The sequence below is a fragment of the Triticum aestivum genome, chromosome 3D, assembly GCF_018294505.1.
Source record: "Triticum aestivum cultivar Chinese Spring chromosome 3D, IWGSC CS RefSeq v2.1, whole genome shotgun sequence".
NCBI classification, from domain to species: Eukaryota; Viridiplantae; Streptophyta; class Magnoliopsida; order Poales; family Poaceae; genus Triticum; species Triticum aestivum.
In genome coordinates this window covers 542,178,387-542,205,019 of record NC_057802.1, presented here as the reverse complement: position 1 = coordinate 542,205,019, position 26,633 = coordinate 542,178,387, and the positions used below count along the sequence as shown (strand labels likewise).

At 45.2% G+C, this 26,633-nt stretch overlaps 2 protein-coding genes and 1 long non-coding RNA gene across 4 annotated transcripts in view; 1 reads left to right on the top strand and 2 right to left on the bottom strand.

Moving 5' to 3' along the window:
* The window catches only part of LOC123080332 (MADS-box transcription factor 51), a 32,799-nt gene extending 22,618 nt beyond the window's left edge, over positions 1–10,181 (top strand). The window contains exons 2-5 of the mRNA XM_044503243.1: positions 7,526–7,607; positions 7,970–8,019; positions 8,103–8,199; positions 9,711–10,181. Of these exons, the coding sequence (XP_044359178.1) occupies positions 7,526–7,607; positions 7,970–8,019; positions 8,103–8,199; positions 9,711–9,800 (319 nt within the window). The 3' untranslated portion in view covers positions 9,801–10,181. The remainder of the gene's footprint in view (positions 1–7,525; positions 7,608–7,969; positions 8,020–8,102; positions 8,200–9,710) is intronic.
* On the bottom strand, positions 8,232–11,241 carry LOC123080333 (uncharacterized). The gene is made up of 3 exons (XR_006438309.1): positions 11,073–11,241; positions 10,598–10,800; positions 8,232–9,484 (listed from the first exon to the last, which is right to left on the bottom strand). It is a non-coding gene; the product is annotated as an uncharacterized lncRNA (long non-coding RNA).
* Positions 11,242–15,331: 4,090 nt separating this feature from the next.
* LOC123075276 (uncharacterized) lies at positions 15,332–18,113 on the bottom strand. 2 transcript variants are annotated; one of them, XM_044497925.1, is made up of 2 exons: positions 17,878–18,113; positions 15,332–17,658 (listed from the first exon to the last, which is right to left on the bottom strand). In XM_044497925.1, exon 2 carries the CDS (start codon positions 16,657–16,659, stop codon positions 15,430–15,432), a length of 1,230 nt encoding a protein of 409 aa, XP_044353860.1. In that variant the 5' UTR covers positions 16,660–17,658; positions 17,878–18,113; the 3' UTR covers positions 15,332–15,429. The 2 variants fall into 2 exon arrangements, with proteins under 2 accessions (XP_044353860.1, XP_044353861.1); XM_044497926.1 differs by having other exon boundaries at positions 15,332–17,652.
* Between the last annotated feature and the right edge of the window lie 8,520 nt (positions 18,114–26,633).

The following is a 26,633-nucleotide window of genomic DNA, read 5'->3' as shown; positions in this document are numbered from 1 at the left end:
AGGGGATGTTCAAGGCTATCTTACAAGATGTTGCCCCCTAGCCATTTTGTGTGTGTATCAACCGCCATGCCCATTAGCGATTACTTTAGGTGTATTTCTTCTTGGTTCCTAAGGACATAGTTCTATTGTGCCATTATGTACAAAACTTGATGGAGGGAAGTTTTCCGGAAGTTTTCCTTGCCATGTTAGTAGATGAACATTTTCTCAATTTGAACCTACTTCCGCTCACGCAACAGAAGCTATAACATTTGGGCTATATGTAGGATCGTTTATGTATCTAAGAGAGTAATGTGGAAGCGAAACTTGCAACAAGTAAAGGGGGCAAGAGATAGGGCTTCCAAACACTAAGATGTATTGGTGCAATCATCATACACCCACATTGGTGGAGGATCAAACACCAAGTCCTAAGATCACAAAGGTCTTGATTTCCAACCGCCAATGTCTAAGCCCACCTATCGCCATGACCATGGACACCCGGTCCAAGCCTAACTCGGGGTGGGTCTCCACACGGAGTAGGCGATCTCTGGCCTTGTACAAACTATTAGCTCCTCCACAACTTGAAGGCTTTATGGTGTCATCATGGACTGTGCACAAGAATCAGTATGGTTTTATAATGTCTAAAACTATTCAAGACAGTTTGTCCTGGACTTTGGAATATCTGCACCAGTCTAAGAGACCCATTGTGATATTAAAGCTTGAGTTTGAGAAGGCATTTGACACAATTAAACATGAGGCCATCCTCCAAATCCTTCAAGCTCGGGGTTTTGATCTCAGGTGGATCTCATGGATTAAGGAATTTCTAGCTTCTGAAACCTCATCAATACTACTTATTGGTGTACCTGGTGTTGACGTATAAATGCATAGCCCACCTTTCTCCATCAGCTTGAGCTTTTGGCTGAACTGGCTGGTGCGTGCAGTTCTACATGGTATCGGAGCCAAGTGGTCTTGAGTTCAAGACCCGGCTGGTGCAACTAAATTGCAGCCCACTTTCGGTTCACGTTTAGGCCTGAGGGAGCAACACGTGAGGGGGAGTGTTGACGTATAAATGCATAGCCAACCTTTCTCCACCAGCTTGAGCGTTTGGGTGAACTGGCTGGTGCGTGCAGTTTTACACCTGGAAGGCATTTTAAATGGCATAGATGGGTCAGGCAATGGGATCCTCTACCCCCTTATTTTTCTGCTTGCTGCTGGTTTTTTGCAGTCTATCGTAAACATGATGCTTCGAAGGGGTGAGCTGCATCTCCCCATACCATGCCATGACAAGGAGTTTCGCATAATCCAATATGTTGATGACACACTTATAATCCTGCCTGTTGTAGACTCTCACCTTTTTGCTTTGAAGAAAATGCTAGCTACATTGACCAAATCTACTGGCATGGCAGTTAATTATCATAAATCTCCATTACTGCCAATTAATATTAATGAAGAGGAGGCTTCGAGGCTTGCTGGAGTTTTTGGTTGCCAACTAGGAAAGCTGTCTTTTACTTATCTAGGTCTCTTTGTGGGCACTACTGGGCCTAGGATTTTGGAGTTGCTGCCTTTGGTTGATTGTATGGAAAGGAGGTTGACTGCAAGCTCATCCTTCTTAAACCAAGGTGGCAGATTGCAGCTTCTTAATTCTATCGTGTCCTCCATGCCTTTATTCTTGCCTGTGGTTCTTACTGGTGGAAGGACATTCTCAACTTGGTTGATGGTTTCAGGAATGTCACATGGGTAAAAGTAAACAAAGGTGACACAATACTTTTCTGGAATGATTTCTTGCAGCACTCCAAGCCTGTTATTCCTTTACAACAAAGCTTCCAGAGGCTTTTCTCTTATGCTAAAGATATTACATCACTGTGAGGCTTTTCTCTTATGCTAAAGATCCTTACATCACTGTGAAGGAGGTGTTGGAATGCGATGACATTTTATCATTGTTTCATCTACCCCTATCTGATGTTGCTTATCAGGAATTGCATGATATTCAGCAGATGCTATCCTCTCTGAATAGGCAACCAGATAACAATGATGTTTGCTTTGGAGAAACTATGATGGTTTTACACCTAAAATGTACTATGATTTGGTTCATTCTCGAATTATTTCCAATTCCATCCTATTGTGAATTTGCAAAAATTGTTGCGCCATAAAGACCAAAGTGTTTGCATGGATGATGATAATGGACAGGTTAAATACGAAGGACATGTTGCAAAGAAGGCCCTGGAATATATCCGGTGTAATGGATTGCATTCTATGCCCAACACATGCCAGAGAGGACATGTATCATTTGTTCTTCATGTGTAATTTCAGTATGAGGATCTAGAATCATCTACAAGTCAGTTGGCCTGGTGGAAATGATATGTGTGCTATTGCTAACCAAGCCAAGAAGGAGTTTGCAAAGCCTTTTTTGCCGAGGTTATTTTTATTGCATGTTGGAATATTTGGACTACCAGAAATGGCTAAATATTAAGGAATGAAAGGCCTTCCTTTGCTAAATGGAGAGCCAGGTGGTCCAAAATTACCTTTGGAAGCCAACTAGCTGAAGGTATCAGATGAAGATAACTTAGAGGTGCCACACGTTCAAAAAACATGGTCTAGCCATAAAGGAGACAGTTGGAAATACCGAACAATTCTTGCTTGGAGGTATTTGGCCTAACAAAGCACCCTCTGAAAACATCTTGGTGGAAGGCTAAATCCCAATTGGAGGTTCCAAAAAAGCATCGGTCAAATGTGCCAAAGCTATATTGTGGTTGGAGCAAACTTACTAGCTTGGAACTACTAGACAGGGAAAACCTCAAGGGAAGCATGCCTAACAGAGAAGTCTAAATAACGACATAGCCTATTAGTTATGGATAAGACTAAGTAGTTTCAAAAAGAAACTTTGGAAAACAACTAGTTTAGTCAACAACTCACACAAATCACTATGTTAGGTAGTTTTGAACGATTAGTCCGAAGGTATCAGGAAAGCGTAAAGTGTTTGTCATGAGATAGTAAGTGTTTAAACCATGAGGGATTGCTTGAAGATTTGTAAGTGTTCATTCTAGTTATAATGTGTGTGACTCTCTTGGTTGTATGGTAGTCCTTAGATTCAATGTGGAATATTAGATCTACTAAAATCCTAGAAAATTACAAACTATTTGAGCTCTGGGCAAACTTCTTTACGAGGAGTTGCCAACTTTTGTTTCCACTTAGCATACTGACCTAATATGAAATAATTAGTACCCTTGTTTGTCTCGCCATTAATCACCAAAACTCCTTAGCTAGATTATATGCTCTGTTAGTGTATTTTCTCATCTATTAGAAATTATCTTTTAAGACAGAGTTTCTTCATCCTTTTCCTCTTGCATGTGTCCAAATATGGACAAGCATTGGTATGCCACCAATAAGGAGGCCTTCCTATAGAAAGACGTGGAGAAAAAGGATTCATTCAGTGTCACCAATGACCTCTGAAGTGTGGAATCACTACTCCCATAGTGTGTCCCTTTACGACTCCTTTTGGGGTGTTCTCAAAGACTCCCTTGATAGGATGCTTCATGGGCCATGACGGCGATGATGCTTCCCTCCCGGGGCAATATAATCATGAGTCCTTTCTCAAGTGCTTAAAGTGTCTTTGCATGGATTTGGTTTTCTATTGGCTCACATTCATCCAGGATTTGCACAAATGATGATGAAGATCATTATCATGAGCTAACCATATCCATGCTACCCAATAGTTTGCTTGCATGGTGGGCGAGCACATCCAAGAACAAGCTCTTGCGTCAACCCTTTTACACCTTTGAAGTGCTCTTGTTAAGGCTTTAGGAGTGCAAACTGATTTCCATTAAGGCTAGGCTCGAGACCTAGGGAAGCTTCCATGTTCATTGTCAACACAAACATGCGCACATTTGAAAGCACAACAATGAGGCATTCAATTTGCTAGGAAGGTGTACAATGCACAACCATCGTTTTGTTTCGATTCTTTTATACAAGCAAGTAGGAGTAACCCCTCTTGATCCAAATATGTTATGGTCCAAGAGATATAGCTCCTTACACATGGTCTCATCCTTAGACATGGTTCTCTAAACATGCAATGGGGTAGGCATCTATTTACATGGGTTATGTTATACCCATTTATCTTCTTGATGAGTATGGCCCCTCCCGTTCGGACTTGGGATTTCCACTAGCTTGGACTAAGAACATGATTTGAGCTCTACCAAGGTATTTGGTATTTTCCTAAGTCAAATTATGCCAACCTGTCTTGGTGGTATTTGTGAACAATTTTTATAGAGAACCTTCGGTACATGTGTATCTACAAGAATGCCAACGTGCTCCGTAGTGCAAGACGAACCTAAGATGTCAAGCTTAGTTGTCCTAACTTCATGGCATCATTTTCCAAAAAGATCTTGCAAGGGAAGAATCCCGTTGGATATGCCATCATCGTCTCCATGGACAATAGCAATGTTTGTTATCTTTTGACCCACACCCTTTATTAAGGATCAAGGTCCACCTCTTTGATTCTTCTAGGAATATCGTTTCCCCCACTGATGGCCAAAGAGTTAAGCTATGCCAGGTGGGTAAATAAAAAAACCTTGAATAAGATCTTCTATAGTAGGCCTTCAATGACAACGAATCTCCTAGATCTGGTGTGTTTCTTTCTTTACTCATTTGCTTCCTTTAGATCCTTCGCCATGGTAAGAAACTATACGAGGAGACTTCTCCACTCTCTACTTGTCATAGGGTGAGAAGCTTCTCCAAGGCAAGTTAACGACTTGAGTGTTACTTCACCCATGGATCTTTTAGGGATGCTCGCTTTCGCAAGAAGGTAAGTCTTTAATGTTTCTTGCATTTAGGAACACCCGCCATATCACGTGCATGACCTTTGTTTGATAGTTGCAAATATGGTGGTTGCTCAAGCCCTTGAGGTACACCACACGATGTTGGTGTGCATGACCTAGGCAGTCCTATTGGACTCCACGAGCTTCCCTCGTGATGAAGGTGCCCAATAATTCTAGTCACTGGGTCATTATGGTGATGTAGATGTGTTTGTGTTTGATAAAATATTTGTAATGGGTCATACTAAAGTAGGAAATTTAAGGATATCAACATATTCTGCTGCATCTTTAGTTGTATACTTGTACCACCCATTTAGACATAATGGCCATCATGTAGGCCTATTTCTCGAGCTATGTAGAGGCTTTTGTGGAGGTCTAAGCTAATTTGTGTGCCTGATCCACCTCGGAGTATAGAGACCCCTCCCACTACAAGGATAGATGCCTCCCTTTTGCTCGAATCGCCTATCACCATCTTTGAGCTCATCGCATTGAATCACAATGAACTGAGTCGGTAGTTTGATAATCTAGATTGGCTCTTTTTCGTGACACAAACCTATTTGTCACAACTTCGATGATTGTACCAAGTAATGCCCTATAGTATGGATTATGCTTCTGTTAGGCAAATTGACTTTTTCCGTGGTCTTGGCCTACACGAAATCACTGGTCTCTTCTGTCAAGAATGGAAATAAGGGCATCCTTACCGTCTTAGCTCTCCAGATCAACTATCTCTTAGGTGGCTAAGAGGGAGGTCTTGTTGAGGTTCCTGGTTTTTTTCTAGTTGTTCTAGCGATTCTCGAAGAATGATGCAAATGTTATGGAACAAAAGAAAAATATTGAGCAAGGGCTTGTGAAGATGATACACTCTGAAATCTAAAAGGAAGATAATAATATTGTTTGAAAGGAATTTATAGTGGTTCCTAGCTAAAAACTCAAACAAATGTAGCTGAAGGGGGCAAGTAGTACTATACTGGTTGGGTATTGTACTCTAGGTCAAACACCTTGTGACATCCTGGCTTAATACCAATGGTAGACTACTCATATCAACAAGGTGCACCTTCGTTTTGGATTCTTATCTCCAAAGAACCTTCAGACTAAGCGTGCTTGGCATGGAGTAATTTGAGGATGGTTGACCGGCCGCTGAGTTCTTCCCGGGGACCACGAGTGAGGACAAAGTATGCGGGAAAGATTACTTGCGGGGCCATTCCAGATCCCACCTGGCATAACGACCGAGACCACTGACGGTTGTCAGGGTGTTACAAATGGTATCAGAGCCGGCCCTTGCGGTTACACGAGCGTGTGTGGCTCAGGGGCACGGGCATGTGTGGCCTGTCATGGCACACGACATGCTACATGTGCTGGTACTGAACGCATAGACTTTGCCAAAGAGAACAATCGTTGCTAGGCCGATGAGGACGTCGATTCCTCTGAGTGGGGGTGTATGTGACATCCATGCTTAATACGAATGATAGACTACGCATATCAACAAGGTGCACCTTCTTTTCCGAAAGCTCGTCTCCAAAGAACCTCTAGATTAAGCATACCTGGCCTGGGGTAATTTGAGGAAGGATGACCCACTGAGAAGTTCTTCCCGGGTGAGCATGAGTGAAGACAAAGTGCGTAGAAAAGACTAGTTTGGTCTGTGGGTCCAGTCTAGATACTGCCAGGCATAACGGCCAGGAACCGGTGGTAGCAGCCGTAGCGTTACACACCTTCCCCAAAGGCCCAAACTCTAGAGATAAGACCTTGGAGAACCCCGAGGAGACAACGTCTTGGGGTACGCAAAGAGCCCTCGGGCCCATAGAGGGGTGATTCAGTCGGAGGAGTGAACTCTCCACCTATGTCTACCTAACCCTACTACTACAACATTTCATACCACTTTACAACCTCCCTTGAGAGAATTGTCATGTCAAATATTGAATCGGCTAACACCTCAAATATAAACAACAGGAAATAGTTGGTTTTTAGTTTTCATAATTGAATTTTTTAATTGGGAAACAAAAAAATCTACTAGAACTACATGCCGTTTCATATGACTCAAATAATATAACAACGACTCTTATATTTGTAATAATCTCGACAAATACCCTAAAACGGAATGTTCATTGGCAAATATTCGTTGATCCCTATATATAGTATATTTTGAGTTGTCTGAAAAAACACTAACATTACTTTGAGTCGTCTGAAAAAACACTAACATTACTTTGAGTCGTCTGAAAAGTCACTAACTAAACATTTAATTATTCCTCACAAATAAAGATGTTGGTCACAAACAAAGATGTAGGTCGTTCTGTATTCAGTCCTTTCTACTATGTCACTTCAACGAAACCTCAACAAACATGCCTAAATTCATCAACTCCATCATCTCAATGGTATCGACGTCGCTTTACTCGTCCCTTGAATTGGTTTTCTCATTATGACAGCACTGCACTTAAAGGGAAACAAACAGGCTAAGAAAAAGGCCTAAATATATCTCAGCTTCTATTTCCTTTAAAAAAACAAGTGTCCAAAAGTAGCTGGTTCTATAAGGAGAAAAGTAATATAAAAGTGTGTGAACTTCTGTTGTCTGCACAGGTAAAAGATATGATGAACCTATATGCAGGTCTTCACCAAGTTATTAAAGAGAAGGAAATTAATTATATTTTACTGTTTCTTCTCAATACTTAGAATTTTTGTTTGAGCAGTCTTTCAGCTTTATTACAGTGAGTTTCCAAACGTTAATGCGCTACATTTGTTTTCAGCATAGAAGCTACATATGATCGCTATCAGAGATTTGCGGGACCCGGAATGAACGTGAATGGAGGCGATGCAAGTACCAATAATGTAAATTAATCTATATAGTTTTTCTTATTGCATATCTTAGAGCTTGTTTAGGTGTAAATTATATAACTGCCAAGCATCATGGTGTGGATTCAATCAGTCTATATTTCTGAAGTTTCCATGGAAATATCCTTAGCATGATGAAGCGTTTGTAATCAGGGATTATGTCGCCTATGCACAGGACCAGCAAAATGAATACAAATATGGATTATTTTTGGTACCTACTAGTTTATCCAAATAAGCCATCTATATTCTATAACCTAAGACTAGGTTGTACTTACATCATTTTGTATCCAGGGTAGTCAAATCATATGATTGTTTATATACTTGCATATCTCTGACATGATATTTTGGTTCTGAACCAGGACGGTGATCCTTCAAACATACAGTCAAGGCTTGAAGAGATCGCTTCCTGGTAGCCATCGAGACCTTTCATAATCTCTCCTGGTATGTTATTTACTGTGTTTTTTCCTAAGCTGGTTATGTGCAATTCTGCAGGTCTCTTCAAAATAATGCTGATGACTCCGATGCCACTAAGCTGGAGAAACCGGAGAAACTCCTGACAGATGCTTTGAGGAATACAAAATCCAAGAAGGTACACTTCAGTAACTCTGTAGACACCTGTAATTAACTTTTGTGTCAATGCATCAAGTCTCTGGTTCCTGTTAGACCCTTGCTCCATCAGAAAAATGGCTCTGCTTTCAGCTATTTTCACCAAGGGCCCTCTTTCACTAATTCAGCAGCTTACTGCTTCATCACTATCTTGGTTTCCAGAGTCTTGCTCTTGATGCTCTAACTAGACATAATTAATTCCTCTCGGTTGTTATTATCTACTGATGTAGCTCCTACTGAGTATATATTGTTATTATCTTGGTTGTTATTATCTATTGATAATCAATTCTACTATAGAAAAGTTCAATCAAGTACTTGCATCCTGAGATAATGGGCTGAATGTGTATGTTATATTAGTTCCTACGTGTTGGTAAATGATAGGCAGAGCAAAAAGAGCTCACTGGATATTTTACTATGCATGTGACTGCCTATGATAGTTTCATCATAACTCAGAAGGAGTTAACTGCTACTACTAGATTTTCTAAATTCAGCATTAGGACCTGTTTGTAATGGATGTATGTGTGGGCATCGGTTTTGTCAGTATCCCAAATTATGCAGGTCTGAATCAAAGCGCCAGGTTACAGTAAGTTCAGTCTGGAAACAGGGGAGGAGGCGTCAAGTCTAGGAGAACACGTATTCTTCGACTTCCCAAAGAGTTATGTTAATCGGACAGTCAGGAACGTTTAGATCCAACGGCCAGAAGCCATCTGGGCAAATTACCTTTCCCTGTTTCAATTCATTTCAGTCTTGTATTAGTCCCTTCCGGTAAACTGTAACTGAGACTACCTGTGATTCACCACACGAGTTCTTTATAAACTCTTATGTGACCTTTACGTTTCCCTGTACTAGAACCCTAGCTTATCCGCCTCAATCTTTCGATCCCCATTCCCCTTTTTGGGTCAGGACAATTCCCAAATTCCCCTACCAACCTACCAAGATCCTGACAGGTAGTTAGTTCAAACTGGTGCCCACACAAAAGTTATATCCATTCCAAACAGGGCATAAAGGTTTGTGTGCTACAGCCCTTGATTGTGTAGAACTGTACTTTTTTTTGTGTGTGTGTGTCTGTAGAACTGTACTTGTGGATATAATCCAAGCAACAGACACACGTATGCATAGAGAAATCTGACCTCGTGCCGAAGATAATGAAATCCTTCTGAGGAATTTTGTTTTAGTAGGCCAGTGACAAGTGGGTTCCTATTCAATTATTCTGCGAATTGTCTAGCTTATTCCATAGCATTAGTAAGCCGGTCTGTATTGCAGGCTGCCTGAAATGACAGACAAAATGGAGACATCAGTATAGATCTCCTGTCAGTTACCTGCAAACAGGAAATTAGGTGTTGAAACAGAACCTGGCTGGAGAGTTAAATCTATACAATGACTTACAAGGCAATATAGTTGATAAATTTAAACAAGACAAAATGTAAGCATCTAAATAAATCGTCTGAATCCATGTACAAAGATTAAATTACAAGCTTTGCTTTGTTTCTGCAGATGTTGGCGCAACAAAATAGCGGGGCAAGCACGAGTGCAAGCGGCAAGAACTCCGAAGGCCCTAGGGGACAGGAGGGAGGAAGGACTTGAGCGTCATGTGCTGTGCCTGCATTCTGTACAAGGGATGCTCTGCTCCAGATGCAACACTCTTCCCCAGTTGTTGGGTATGAAAGAGTTGTCAGGGCTGCAGCTTGTATGACTCAAGGCAGAAGGGTGCAAAATCAATAAAAGGTTGCCTTGTGCCTCGTTCGGACTCTGTGATATATTTATGCGAACCTATCAATCTGTTGTCAACAAGCCCTGTTATCTGGAACGGAATGATCTCTGTCTCAAAAAAAGCAACTGAAATGGGAAATCAGTTTATGCGGATGCACTTTATATAACAGGAATGCAGATGTTTCCTGTGAACTTGGTGAGGATCATATTCATGTCTAACCGCAGAGACGGATGTTTGTATTTCCGTTAAGCAATTATTAATGAAAAGGGGCATTGCCCGGTTGGGAAAAAAATATGTATATTCATGTGTGCATTAAGCAAAGTGTCAGGCTTGTTTGTGATCCCATGGTGCCGAAGCCGTTGTGATAATGTTCGCAGTGGCGGAGGAAGAGGTAATTGCGGACAGACAAAAAAACTGGAATGGCAATTTATTTTGAGGCCTCATTAGCGAGAATTTTATATATTCCAGAAATTGGAGTCGAATCCTGGTTGCTGGGTGGCACCACTGCGAACCCAACCATTGGACCACTCCCCTGTTCTCGTCCTGTTGATGTTTGGTGTTTTCTAAATCGATGTAAATGTTGTACATAAAGCATGTTTTTTTTGCGAGATATACATAAAGCAAGCATGTTGATCATGGAATGGAATGGAAGAATACGAGCGAAACACACCTGACACGCGGTGCGCCTCAGATGAACGGGCAGGCCCCCACGTACGACGCGAACGCCCATCCGGCCTCCAGCTAGCTAGTGTAGGTCACCGCCGTCCGGCGCCGAAAGTGGAGGCACGCCCACCCCACCGGAGCTACAAACGTCCTCCTCCCTCCTGCCCTCGGGCACGCACGCCCGCCGTCGCTCATGTTAGCTTGACCCCGCTGTACATTACAATAGATAATCTGTGTTATACTATAAATCAGCCAATGCCCGTAAAAAATAATATATAAATAAGCCAAAGCAGCAAGAACAACTCGAGCACACGCATTGAGCCATGCAAAATGCAGCCTACGACGCGCGCCGCGAACGCTCGTAGAGACCGTCGTCCAAAACAGGGGGAGGGGAGGAGAAACTCCAAAAGAAGCAGCAGCAAAATGGAACGGCGGGAGAGAGAGGAAGCGGATCAGCGGCCAAAGAGCGCGACGGCACGAACCTGCTTGCATCTGCATGGCCGTGGACGAACAGGTCCGAGGCACGCACGGCACCGGCACCAGCGCGAGAGGGCCTACTCCCTCCTCTCCTCGGTCGCTCTCCGCGCCGCGCGCGTAGTAATAAGCAGCCTCGGGCGTCGCGCCGTTCGCTGGCCACGCGCACCCACGTGCGTGGCAGGTGCAAGAGGCATACGTTTCGACCGGCCGGAGAGTCACTGTGCTACGTCCGTCCCATATCGGGTCACTAAATGACAGGCCTTTCACCAAAGAGGCCGCCTACCTTTGCAGGGCGGGCGAAGGCGGCGGGTGCCCCTTGGGATGTGCCGGGGGTCAAGCGGCTACTCCTCGTTGGAGTATACTGGACTGGAGAGAAGCAAGCAAGGGTGAACCGCGGGAATCTTTGGCATGTTCTACAAAGTTCTGGGTCGGCCAGCCATACTACACGACAGAAGAGCCTCGAAAAAGCAAGGGTGAGCGCGAGCGAGAAGGCGACGTCCGGGGTCCGGCAACACGCCTGATCGGCCTGCATGCTTCGCGACCTGCGACCTGCGGGCCAACGGAATGCCGGAGCCCGTGGCGCGGGCGTGCTTTGCATCCTAGGCAGCGCGCGTGCGGCGGTGGCCGGAGCCCAAGCTGGTGGGATGTCATCCGGTTCATCTGCCAGCGCGCGTGACTGGATCGCCGGCGCTACTTCAACGTCTGCCTGGCCATCTAGCGGGCACCCAAGACGACGACGGCCACCACACCGCACTGCGCCTCTCTCCACCTTCCTCCCGGCGCCTCCCCATCTAGCACGCACGCTCTACAAGATGAGATCTGTCCCAGCTTTTCTTCTTATTTTGCTGCAATTGATTGTAATCCCGGACTGCACGCTCTACTAGACGACGACGGCCACCACACCGCACTGCGCCCCTTTCCACCTTCCTCCCGGGCGGACGCGCCGTCCTCCGTCGGTGTTAGGCGATGGATCTCGATCTGAATTCTCACGCTCACAGGGTAGCTTACATGGTTACACTGTCTTGTGGGAAGGGAAAGAAGAAAGCAAAAGCAAAAAGGGATGCCGTGCCGTGCCGGTGCCTGATCCCACTGGATGGCTCCTCTCTGGCTCCACTTGGCCTTAAGAAGGATTCACCCACTCTGGGCCCACAAACCTGCGGTTTGGGTGCCTGATCCTAGGTGGACGCCTGATGACGCGGTCTTGGCCTTGATTGGTTCCCTCTTCCCTTCCCGAAGCCACGCTGGCTGCCTTGTCGATGCTCGAGTCGTTGCCGCTTCTCCCTGAATCAGGGACGCTGACATCCCCTGCTCCTTGAGAGCACGCTCGTCCCCAAGCTGCTACCACAGGAAAGCGGTTCTTGAGAGCCAACGCGTCTTCCCACGATGCGTCCAACAGCTCGGAATCCGACCATCAAACCAAGTACTGTTCTCGTCTCCCCGACGGTGTTTGACGCCAGCGCTTGTTCAGGAGTTCCACTGGAAACAGTTCAGGTGACTTCAGGCTTGGCAAGATAGTCGAGGCTGTTGTACCTGGTGACAACGCTTGACGCAGCTGGGACACATGGAAAACCGAGTGCACTTGCGATCCCTCCGGTAAGTCCAGTTCGTAAGCTACAGGATTGATGCGCTTGATGATTTTGAATGGTCCAAAGTACCTGAATGCCAGCTTGTGGTTGGATCGACGATGCACTGATGATTGCACATATGGCTGCAACTTGACGAATACAGAGTCCCCCACAGCAAACTCTCGTTCTGATCGCTTTTTGTCGGCCTGAACTTTCATGAGATGCCGCGCGCGGTGCAGGTGTTGCTTGAGGACCTGTTGCATGGTCTTCCTTTCCTCTAGCCATTCCTTCAGCTCTGGGATCTTGCATACTGACGCGGCCTCTATTCCCCAGTGTCGCGGCTCATGCCCATACAGCGCTTGAAACGGAGACATGTTCAAGACTGAGTGGTGACTGGAATTGTACCAAAATTCTGCAAGAGCCAGAAATTGGTTCCAGTGGTTGGGGCATGCGTGAATGAAACACCGTAGGTAGATTTCCAGACACTGATTGACCCGCTCAGATTGACCATCCGTTTGCAGATGGTATGGAGTACTCATATTGAGCTCTGTTCCAATGCAGGCAAACAACTCACGCCAGAACTTGCTTGTGAAGACTGGATCCCGGTCTGATATTATGGCTTTTGGTAGGCCATGCAGCTTGTAAATGTTGTCCAGGTACGCCCGAGCTACTCTGGCCGCGGTGAATGGGTGCTGAAGTGGGAGGAAGTGAGCATAGCGGGTGAACTTATCCACCACGACTAAGATGCAGTTTGCTCTGCCGGATTGTGGGAGACCGTCGATGAAATCCATTGTAACTACTTGCCAAGCTCCTTCAGGCAGAGGAATTGGTTCGAGCAAACCTGGATACTTGACCCTTTCTGGCTTAGCTTGTTGACAGACTGCACATTCTTGCACATACTGCCAGATTTGCTACTTCATTTTAGGCCAGGCGAACAATTTGCGGAGACGCCGATAAGTCACAGGGAAGTCGGAATGCCCCCCTACCGTGCTGTCATGGAAAGCTCGCAGCACTGACTGCTGAATTGCAGGCGAGCCTCCCAGCCACAAGCGCTGACGGAAATACAGTAAACCATTAGCAACAGAAAAGCGTCCTTTCGGGTCCTCTTGGTGTGAGAACTGTTCGAGTAATTTACGCGCATGCTTATTACTGGAATAGCTGGCCCGGATATCCTCAATCCAAGTAGGTTGACACACTGAAATGGCCATGGCATGTCCCTGTTCATGGCGACGACGAGACAGAGCATCTGCAGCACTGTTAGTTGTCCCTTGCCGGTAACAGATTTTGTAACGCAACCCTAGTAACTTGGTAAATGCCTTTTGCTGCCAAACTGTCGATAGCCTCTGATCATCCAAATGGACGAGGCTACGCTGATCTGTCCTTATCAGAAACTCATCATGGTGTAAGTATGGGCGCCATTGTTCACGGCCATAAGTATTGCTAAGCATTCCTTCTCGTATGTAGATAAACCTCTGTGCTTGGGAGCCAAAGGTTTACTCATGTACGCAATCGGGTGTCCCCCTTGCTGTAATACTGCTCCAACTCCATAATCACAAGCATGCGTATCAATAACAAACTGCTTAGTGAAATCCGACAAGTGCAAAACTGGCGCAGAAACCAGGCCCTGTTGCAGTAGCTCGAAAGCCTTGTTAGTTTCAGCAGTCCACACGAACGGGTGCCCCTTTTTGAGTAAATTGAAGAGAGGTCTGGCAATGATGCCGAAATGCTTGACACATTTTCGGTAGTAACCTGCCAATCCAAGGAAACTACGCACTTCTTTGCTGTTACGAGGCACAGGCCAGTTTCTGATAGTTGCAATCTTCTCCGGATCCATTGAAACTCCTCGCTCATCAATCACATGCCCCAGGTAAGCAATCTGTCGATGTCCGAATGAACACTTGGATTGCTTTACTTGCCAGTGATCTCGTCGGAGTAATTGCAGCACTTGACTCAGATGTTCCACATGCTGTTCCAGTGTTTTACTGAAAACTAAGATGTCATCGAAGAAGAGGATGACACAGACACGCAACAGGGGTCGCAAGGTACAAGTTACAACGCCTATGAATGTTGGTGGAGCACACGCCAATCCAAATGACATGACTAAAAACTCCCAGTGGCCCGAGTGCGTAGTAAATGCTGTCTTATACTCCTCTCCTTCTGCTAGTCGTATCTGGTGATAACCTGCCCATAAATCTAGCTTGGAAAACCAACATGCTCCAACTAATTCATCTAGCAATTCATCAATGATTGGTACCGGGTATTTACCGACCAGTGTCATTGCATTCAAACACCTGTAATCCACACATAATTGCCACGTCTCGTCCTTTTTCTTCACAAGTAACGCTGGCGAGGAGAATGGGCTGGTACTCTCTCTGATGATACCTGCATCCAGCAGCTCTTTAACCTGACGCTCTATCTCATTCTTGAGCTCCGGTTTATGTCTGTAAGGGCGCTGATTGACTGGTTGCGCGCCCTCCATTAGTGGGATTCGGTGATCGCAAGCGCATCTCGGTGGGAGCCCTTTGGGCTTTTCAAACACATCCGTGTACTGCTCCAATACTCTGAGAATTTCCACTGGAATGTTCTCCTCTTGCGCTCCCATTTCACTGACAGAATTCAGATGCACAACATAAGCAGCAGAGCCCTGCTTACATGCAGACAGGAGTTCCTGAGAAGAAATTGCAGAGCACTGGTGTTGCTGTTTAGTGACTGCTTGTAAGTCCACTAGTCCTTGCTCTGTGGTCACGGTCATGTGCTGAGCTTCCCAATCAATTTGCATCGGGCTGTGTTTCTTGAGTCAATCCATTCCTAGGATTGCGTCATAGACTCCCAGGGATAGGAGCTTAAAATCTGTGACAAACTCATGCCCCTGAGTAGACCACTGGAACTGCGGAATAAAGCTGTCACAGTGTAACACTGACCCGTCTGCGACCTTAACGCGACAAGCCTTCGGCAGTTTGCACACCCCGGACAAATGAGTAGCCATATGCAGGTCCACAAATGACGACGAACTGCCAGAATCCACCAGGAGTGACATCTCTTTGCCCTGTATCCACGCGTGCAGCTGCATCACTTCCGGCCCAGACGATCCATCGACTGCTTGCTTTGAGATGGTGCAGAGATTATCCTCGTCCAAGGTTGATTGATCCTGATCGACCTCACTTCGCGTCTCCTCTGTTGCAAATAATTCCAGCAATTCCTCCACCACATGCATCTGAACGGTGGAAGGACATGTATGCTCTTTGCCCCATCGCTCCCCACACTTGAAGCAGAGACCGCGAGCTCTTCTGAAAGAGCGCAAGGCTGGGATCTTGTTGTTCTCTGTCCCTGCCCGCGCTGCTTCTGTCCCCAGTCGATCTTCAGCGCTAGCTGTAGGCGCGGATGGACGGGCAGCGCTCGGAGGCGCCACTGGAGTACTGGCCGTCACAAACCGCGGTGCTGGAAAACGCGCTGGCGCCACGTGCTTGACCAGCTCCCCGTCTGCTACCTCCCCCTGCAGCAGCGCCAGGGAACACGCCGTGTCGAGGTCAGGCGGACGCTGAATGAGCACCACCGCCCGTATGTCCGCCCGCAGCCCCTTGATGAACCGAGTCAAGAAGAAGTAAGGATGCGTTAGTTCTGAATAAGACATCATATGATTCATCAGAGTTTCAAAATGTTCGATGAATTCTGCTACTGAATCCGTCTGTTTAATAGCATAGAACTGACGAATCAGGAACTGGTGTTTATCGCGGCCAAATCGAGTGCACAACAGCGCTGTGAATGATTCCCACGCCAAACCCGCAACCTTGCGTTGCACCGACTGCAGCCAAATGGCAGCCGGGCCGGTGAAATTCAGAATTGCCATGGGAACCCAGTATGATTCCTGAACCGCAAACATCTGAAAGTACTGTTCCGCCAGCGTCTTCCAAAGCTGCGGATTCTCGCCCCCAAAACTGGGAAACGAAATCGGCGGGGGTGCCTGCCCCATCGCCGCCAGTACTTGAGAAGATAATGGAGAAGTATTCTGAGACTGGATCATGGCCATACCCGTGACCGGGGAATCCGCCGGCGACTCGAAGGTCGCCGTCGGAGATCCCCCGGGTTGCAGTGACGCGCCGTGGCTTGATTGCCCTTGGATCTCGCGCGCGACCGGTGTAGTTGCAGGCGGCGGGGATCCGTTGATGGTGGAGTCGGCGCGAGCGCCGATGATGCTGCCTGTAGCGTCGCGACGGCGGATTCGAGCTGCGCGAACCGCGCCTCGAGTTCCGGCTTCCAGGAGACGAGAGCGTCGATCCTGGTGGTCTGCGCCGCCACGGCCTGGAGGATGGTCTTGGTATCCTCCTCTTGCCGGCGAGCGCGAGCGATGGCCTCGTCGTTGAGCTTGTCGAGGTACGCCTTCAGCGCGGGATCCATGTTGGCGATGAGGAAGTCGCGCGCCTGCTTCTGGCGACGGGTTTCCAGCGCGGCAGTGGTGTCGTCGGCGGCGGTGGAAGGGTGGTGGGTGGCTATCTGATACCACGATGTTAGGCGATGGATCTCGATCTGAATTCTCACGCTCACAGGGTAGCTTACAGAGTTACACTTTGTCTTGTGGGAAGGGAAAGAAGAAAGCAAAAGCAAAAAGGGATGCCGTGCCGGTGCCTGATCCCACTGGATGGCTCCTCTCTGGCTCCACTTGGCCTTAAGAAGGATTCACCCACTCCGGGCCCACAAACCTGCGGTTTGGGGTGCCTGATCCTAGGTGGACGCCTGATGACGCGGTCTTGGCCCTGATTGGTTCCCTCTTCCCTTTCCGAAGCCACGCTGGCTGCCTTGTCGATGCTCGAGTCGTTGCCGCTTCTCCCTGAATCAGGGACGCTGACAGTCGGTCCCTTAACTAACCGCGGACGTCGAACCAACCTCGACCCGCCGCCCGGCATTGCGACCCGATCAAGCTCATCGCCCTCCACAAATGCGCACACGCACGCACGCTCTCTACAATATGAGATCTGTCCCAGCTTTTTCTTCTTCTTTTGCTGCAATTGATTGTAATCCCGGCCTGCATCTAGATAGATCAGCAAGTTCAGGAACCAATGGCGGCAAACGATGCAAGAAGAACAGGACCTCGATGGATCTCCAAGAAATCAAGGCAAAGACATGAACGAACCGAGGCAAAACGAAAGTAGGCAAGAGCAGAGCAAACTGGAATGGGAAGAAGAAGGTGACAAAAAGCAAGGCGGCAAGAAAACCATCAACGACAGGGAGGAGAAGATATTTTGCTTACCACTCAGCCGGCGACGCCTGGAGGCATGCGGTGTGTGCGCAGCGCAGGTTCCCGGAGGACCGGAGTGGAGGCGCGCGTCGCCATTTGGCTGCCTCCCGGCCGCAGCCTCAAGGGGGGAGAGAGCGAGGCAGGCCTTGGCGTTTTCCGCCGCATTTTATAGCTCGGAGTGGGCTAGTACCACGTCGCGGCACAGCCCGGACGAAGGCGAACGCGCGCCGGCGTGTCGACGCACCATTGGCCAGCTGCTCCTGCCTCCTGACGCCTCTCTAAAAGTCCAACTATGAGGAGTCACCACGGCGCCGTGTGCAGGCACGCGAGGTACTACGCGGGGTTGGGAGTTTGTCGCTGGGGCACGCGGCGGCTCGTGGGGCGCTCCGTGCAATGCCATCGACTAGCTGATTTGTGTGAGCGACGTCCTGCGTCCAGTCTGGTAGCATGCGCTCCATGTGAAATCTCAGAGGCAGAGATGATTTGTGTGAGCCGTTGGCCCAGCCGAAGTTTTGTCCGTACGCAAAACTGCCCTTGCCATATTTGTGACGAATAGAGGCGGAGGCGGAGTTTTTAGCTCGAGCTCAAATGAGCCCGGTGAACAGTAAAATCCAAAAGAATCTGATTTTTTTGTGAAAATATTGACAAAAGTCCGGACGAAGGCAAAACGCACGCCGGCGTGTCGACGCACCATTGGCCAGCTGCTCCTGAGGAGTCACCACGGCGCCGGGTGCAGGCACGCGGGGTACTACGCGGGGTTGGAAGTTTGTCGCTGGGGCACGCGGCGGCTAGTGGGGCGCTCCGTGCAATGCATCGAGTAGCTGCTAGTGGGGCTAGTGGCTGGGGCAGGAAGCGACGTCGTGCGTCGGCTAATTCGTGTTTTGACCCTTTATCGAAGCTTGATCGAGACTTACAATTTCTTACCGTCAACGGGTCATGGCGGTAGGGTATACCGCTAAGGATCCTGGCGGTAGGGTTGCATGTCCTACCGTAAATTTTTTGTATAAGTATGAAACACGGCGCATGCTTGCATCCATCACTGAGTATCTTGGCGGTAGGGTTGTACAGGCTACCGTCAGCCTGTTTGGCGGTAGGGGTGTTTTCTAGCGCCAAGGTCCCTGGCGGTAGGCTGTTACACACTATCGTCATGGACCCTGACGGTAGCAAAAGGGTCAGATCACGAAATTTTTACAAACTAGGATCGGATCTTGATTAACTTTTAGAAAATGGTCAAAACACGAAATTTTGCCTCCTACGTCCAGTCAGGCAGCATGCGTCCATGTGAAATCTCAGAGGCAGAGATGATTTGTGTGAGTCATTGGTCGAGCCGAAGTTTTGTACGTATGCAAAACTGCCCTTGCCATATTTGTGACGACAAGGGTTTCCTCGCGGAAGTGGAGTTTTTAGCTCGAGCTTAAATGAGCCCAGTGAATAGTAAAATTCAAAAGAAATCAGATTTTTTTATGAAAACATTGACAAAAGTTTTACATGCTCACAAAATTTCATCTTGAAAACACATTCATGGAAGTCGTGGCAAACAAAACAAAAATTATGCTCCAATTCGAAAGCATTTTGGAGCGCTGATTTGTTTTGTTTTTATCACGACTTTCAGGAATGTCTTTTCAAGATGAAATTTTATGGGCACGTAAAACTTTTGTCAATGTTTGCGCCCAAAAAAATTTAGAAAATTTTAAATGATTTTTATTTTCTTCTTCTGATTTTAGTGTTCATCCCGAGCTCAAATGAGCTTGGGAGCAGAAGATGATTTTTGTTTCCCCGCCCCATTTTATTAAAAAAGAGGCAACAAAGCATCCAAACCAAACTATTTCTAGCTTTCGGGGCATAACCAAAGTAACAGGGCGAGCAAAAAGTCAGGCAAGTTCCACGGTAGACATTGTCAGAAAGCGTACAAACGAAAATGGTAAACGCAAGATCTAGCCAGAAAAGCATCTCCTCGCGTCAGCTCCAGAGCAAGGATGAAGCTGATCACCATCTTCATTTGTAGGCAGGTTCAGGCCCATGCAGCTCACCTCTTTGCTGATCCAGTAGTAGTAAGCATTATTGCATGAGAACAGACTGTGAGTTGGCGCATATGATCTTCCATTGATGTAACAACACTCTTATTCGCCTCAACAAAAGTCTTACATCTTCCTAGACCAAGCCCTGAAAGAACACATCGTTACGAACAGTCCACAAACTCCACAAGGAAGCAACACAAGCCATATTACCAACTGCATTTTTCTTGAAGTTAAACCACATATTGTAGATATTAGAAACATAGCTTGGAATGGGAAAAATCAAAAATTCCAGCCATAACCTCCCAAATAGCTTGAGCAAAAATGCATTCAAACATGAGATGAGAAACAGATTCAAGCTCGCGGCGATATAAGCAGGTACGGTCTTCCACATGTTGTCTCTTCAATAGATTATCTCTAGTGAGTATCTTGTTCTTAACATCCAACCATATAAAAATATGAAAATTTTCAGAGCCATTTCTAGCATGGAGTAGTCCCCCCCCCCATTGATCGTCTTACAGTAAGATTCCACTCATAATTTTAGCATCTACACACCTCCTAAATGAGAGTTTGAGATCATGCACATCCAAAATCCGAGCCACACTACAAGTTTGTTGTTGATAAATGTAAAAAAATATCCCTGAACTGAGTTTTCAAGGTGCAACCACCTGTCTAGTTGTCATGCCAAAAGCAAATCTTGGTGCCATCTCCCAATATCCAACTATAAAAAGGTCTAAGAGCTGCACGGGCAGATAGAGGCGAAGGTGTCCCGATGTTTCGATGAGAGGCAGCTACTGTTTTTGGTGGAAGTTAACTTTGATGATCCGACTACGAGCGTGTGAAGACGTCGCGCTGATAACCCACAAGTATAGGGGATCAATTGTAGCCTCTTTCGATAAGTAAGAGTGTCGAACCCAACGAGGAGCTAAAGGTAGAACAAATATTCCCTCAAGTTCTATCGACCACCGATACAACTCTACGCACGCTTAACGTTCGCTTTACCTAGAACAAGTATGAAACTAGAAGTACTTTGTAGGTGTTTTTAGATAGGTTTGCAAGTTAATAAAGAGCACGTAAATAAAAGCTAGGGGCTGTTTAGATAAAAACACAATAAAGCAAATATAGCAAGTGTGGAAAAGTGGTGGTAGGAGTTGCGAAGTTGTCCCTAAGCAATTGACTACTTTACTAGACCGATAGCAAGTTTCATGTGGGAGAGGCCACTGCTAGCATGTCATCCCTGACTTGGAATTCTATGCACTTATGATTGGAACTATTAGCAAGCATCCGCAACTACTAACGTTCATTAAGGTAAACCCAACCATAGCATTAAGATATATTGATCCCCCTTCAATCCCGTATGCATCAATTCCTATGCTAGGTTGAAGCTTCTGTCATTCTTGCCCTCCAATACATAGTCCTATCAACATACAACTAACCATATGGTGTGATCCACGCGCGCGCTCATATGATGGGCACCAAAGGACAGCAACATAACCACAAGCAAATTAAATCAATCATAGCAATTCATCAACCACCAATAGGACAACGAAAATCTACTCAGACATCATAGGATGGCAACACATCATTGGATAATAATATGAAGCATAAAGCACCATGTTCAAGTAGAATGTACAACGGGTTGCGGGAGAGTGGACCGCTGTAGATAGAGGGGGGAAGGTGATGAAGATGTTGGTGAAGATGGCATAGGTGTTGGTGAAGATCGCGGTGATGATGATGGCCCCCGGCAGCGTTCCGGCGCCACCGGAAGCGAGGGGGAGAGAGCCCCCCTCCTTCTTCTTCTTCCTTGACCTTCTCCCTAGGTGGGAGAAGAGTTTCCCCTCTGGTTCATGGTCTCCATGGCGTGAGAGGGGCGAGAGCCCCTTCGAGATTGGATCTGTCTCTCTGTCTCTCTCTGTTTCTGCGTTCTCCTCTGCTGCCCTTTCACCGTTTCGTATATATATGGAGATCCGTAACTCCGATTGGACTGAAATCTTCGACGTGATTTTTTTCCTAAAAATTAGCTTTCTTGTGGCCGAAGAAGGGCATCATCCACCTTACGGGGGGCCCACGAGGGTCAGGGGCGCGCCCCCTGCCTCGTGCCTCCCTCGGGCACCGTCTCGCATGGATTTTTCTTCCGAAATTCTCCAAATATTCCAAAATTATTCTCCGTCCGTTTTTATCCCGTTTGGATTCTGTTTGATATGGGGTTTCTGCGAAACATAAAACATGCAACAAACAGGAACTGGCACTGGGCACTGGATCAATATGTTAGTCCCAAAAATAGTATAAAAAGTTGCCAAAAAGTGTATGAAAGTTGCATAATATTGGCATGGAACAATAAAAAATTATAGGTATGACGGAGACGTATCAGCATCCCCAAGCTTAATTCCTGCTCGTCCTTGAGTAGGTAAATGATAAAAAAGATGATTTTTGATGTGGAATGCTACCTAGCATAATCTTGATCACATATCTAATCATGGCATGAATATTAAGACACGAGTGATTCAAAGCAATAGTCTATCATTTGACATAAAAACAATAATACTTCAAGCATACCAACCAAGCAATTATGTCTTATCGAAATAACATAGCCAAAGAAAGCTCATCCCTACAAAATCATATAGTCTGGCTATGCTCCATCTTCACCACACAAAGCATTCAAATCATGCACAACCCCGATGACAAGCCGAGCAATTGGTTCATACTTTTTAACGCGCTTCAGCCTTTTCAACCCTCACGCAATACATGAGCGCAAGCCATGGACATAGCACTATAGGTGGAATAGAATATGATGATGGGGGTTATGTGGAGAAGACAAGAAAGGAGAAAGTCTCACATCGACGCGGCTAATCAACGGGCTATGGAGATGCCCATCAATTGATGTTAATGTGAGGAGGAGGGATTGCCATGCAACGGATGCACTAGAGCTATAAGTATATGAAAGCTCAAACTGAAAACTAAGTGGGTGTGCATCCAACTTGCTTGCTCATGAAGACCTCGGGCATTTGAGGAAGCCCATCATCGGAATATACAAGCCAAGTTCTATAATGAAAATTCCCACTAGTATATGAAAGTGATAACTCAAGAGACTCTCTATATGAAGAACATGGTGCTACTCTGAAGCACAAGTATGGTAAAAGGATAGTAACATTGCCCCTTCTCTCTTTTTCTCTCATTTTTTCTTTTTTTTTTCTTTTTTTCTTTTTTTTGGGCCTTCTCTTTTTTTGGCCTTTCTCTTTTTTTTTCTTTTTTTTCATCCGGAGTCTCATCCCGACTTGTGGGGGAATCATAGTCTCCATCATCCTTTCCTCACTGGGGCAATGCTCTAATAATGATGATCATAACACTTTTATTTACTTACAACTCAATATTACAACTCGACACTAGAACAAAGATATGACTCTATATGAATGCCTCCGGCGGTGTACCGGGATGTGCAATGATCTAGCGCAGCAATGACATCAAAAAACGGACAAGCCATGAAAACATCATGCTAGCTATCTTATGATCATGCAAAGCAATATGACAGTAAATGCTCAAGTCATGTATATGATGATGATGAAAGTTGCATGGCAATATATCTCGGAATGGCTATGGAAATGCCATGATAGGTAGGTATGGTGGCTGTTTTGAGGAAGATATAGTGAGGTTTATGTGTGATAGAGCGTATCGTATCACGGGGTTTGGATGCACCGGAGAAGTTTACACCAACTCTCGAGGTGAGAAAGGGCAATGCACGGTACCGAAGAGGCTAGCAATGATGGAAGGGTGAGAGTGCGTATAATCCATGGACTCAACATTAGTCATAAAGAACTCATATACTTATTGCAAAAGTTTATTAGCCCTCGAAGCAAAGTACTACTACGCATGCCCCTAGGGGGATAGATTGGTAGGAAAAGACCATCGCTCGTCCCCGACCGCCACTCATAAGGAAAGCAATAAAAGAACACCTCATGCTCCAACTTCGTTACATAACAGTTCACCATACGTGCATGCTACGGGACTTGCAAACCTCAACACAAGTATTTCTCAATTTCACAATTACTCAACTAGCACGACTCTAATATTACCACCTTTATATCGCAAAACTATTGCAAGGAATCAAACATATCATATTCAGTGATCTACAAGTTTTATGTAGGATTTTATGACTAACCATGTGAATGACCAGTTCCTGTCATCTCTCTAAATAGATATAAGTGAAGCAAGAGAGTTTAATTGTTTCTACAAAAGATGTGCTCACGCTCTAACAAATATAAGTGAAGCAAAAGAGCATTCTAGAAATGGCGGTTTTCTATGTAAAGAGAAACAGGCAATCCAAACTTCAAATGATATAAGCGAAGCACATGAAGCATTCTATAAAGCCATACTCAAAAGATATAAGTGAAGTGCAATGAGCATTCTATAAATCAACCAAGGATTATCTCATACCAGCATGGTGCAAAAAAGAAAAATGAAAACTAGATGCAAAAGACGCTCCAAGATTGCACATATCGCATGAACGAAACGAATCCGAAAACATACCGATACTTGTTGAAGAAAGAGGGGATGCCTTCAGGGGCAACCCCAAGCTTAGACGCTTGAATCTCCTTGAATATTTACTTGGGGTGCCTTGGGCATCCCCAAGCTTGAGCTCTTGCCTCTCTTCCTTCTTCTCACATCGAGACCTTCTCGATCATCGAACACTTCATCCACACAAAACTTCAACAGAAAACTCGGTAAGATCCGTTAGTATAATAAAGCAAATCACTACTCTAAGTACTGTTGCAAACCAATAAATATTTTGTTTTTGCATTGTGTCTACTGTAGTATAACTTTTTCATGGCTTAATCCACTGATATAAATCGATAGTTTCATCAAAACAAGCAAACTATGCATCAAAAACAGAATCTGTCTAAAACAGAACAGTCTGTAATAATCTGAACATTCACCATACTTCTGATACTTGAAAAATTCTGCAAAAATTAGGAAAAATAAAAAATTTGTATAGAAAGACAGCGCAAAAAGAATCATAACCGTTCGACGTTCCAGTAAAAAATGTAAAATCACGCACTACAGCCAAAGTTTCTGTCCTGCACCGCACAAACCAACAAGCATTGTAAACATCCTAAAGGCAAACCTTGGCACATTATTTTTATTTTCAAACTCTATAAAAGCACACAACAGAAATAAATGACTCTCTAAAACTTCCGGGTTGTCTCCCTGGCAGCGCTTTCTTTAAAGCCATTAAGCTAGGCATATAGTGCTCAAGTAATGAATCCACCCGGATCCCAAGGTATATCAAAGCCAATTTTAATTAGCAATGATTTGGCATTTAGTAGTGAGCACAAGGCAACATATATAAAGCAATGACGAAGTCTAACTCTCTTCCTATGCATCGGCATGTCATAAAAGAACAATTCATGCACACATAGTAAAGGCCAATGCATAGTATAAACAGTTTCTTGCAATTTTATCGTGTTGGAAACATAGAGAGGTGGAGATATAGTTCCTCTCTCAGAATAATTGCAAGTTGGAGCAGCAAGCACATGCATACTATATTCATAAAAATCATCATGTGCAACGGTATAAGGCAACCCATCAATATAATCCTTAATAAGGGCAAACTTCTCCGATATAGTGTAGTTTGGAGAATTCAAAAAGATAATACGACTATCATGCGTGGGTGCAATAGCAATAATTTCATTCATAACATAAGGAACTATAGCAAGTTCATCTCCATAAGCATAATTCATATTGGCATCTTGGCCACAAGCATAGCAAGCATCATCAAAAAGGGATATTTCAAGAGAATCATCGGGATCATAACAGTCATCATAGCAATCATCCTTCGATATGCACGAAGGGAAATTAAAAAATGTATGAGTTGAAGAGTTACTCTCATTAGAAGGTGGGCACGGGTAGCTAATCCGCTCTTCCTCCTTTTGTTCTTCGCTCTCCTCAACATCTTTTTCATCCAATGAGCTCACAGTTTCATCAATTTCTTCTTCCATAGACTCCTGCAAAATATTAGTCTCTTCTTGGACAGCGGAGTAGTCCTCAATATATGGTTCAACATAGGCATTAGAAGCATAATTATCATAGCAATATTGAAGTATGGCAAAATTTTCAGATTTGTAAAGAGTAGCATCATACTTTTCAGTCAAAGAAGCAATTTCGTAAGCACCCTTAAAAGCAACAAATTCTTCAATTTGTTGAACATCATAGTAACTATAAACACCCTTAGCATACGAAGATACAATTCCATTATCACTAAACTCACATTGATAGGGAAGGTGTTTCTTAGGGTTTTCAGAACAACAAGTAAAATCATATATTTCACAAAAATTCCAAGCATAGCATTGCAAACGATGAATTTGATCCAGTAAAAGTTTCCCTTTTTCAGATATGTGGTGTCGCACATAACAAGCATGCTCATCTAAAGATTTGCCCTCAACTAAGCTAGTTGGGGTTTCAGCACGAGCACATAGGGATCGAAGATGATCCAAGTAATAAGCTTCAGGAGTGTGATAGATTTTGAGTGGTTCTTCAACTATTGGTTCAGTAGGTACAACTATTTTTTTTGGTATTTTGCGTTTCCTACCCATAACTAAAGATAGAAAACAACTAAGAACAACAAATAAAAATTACTTAGTGATACAGCAAACAAGCACACACGAGAATATTCACCCCACGCTATTGCTCCCTGGCAACGGCGCCAGAAAAAGGTCTTGATAACCCACAAGTATAGGGGATCAATTGTAGCCTCTTTCG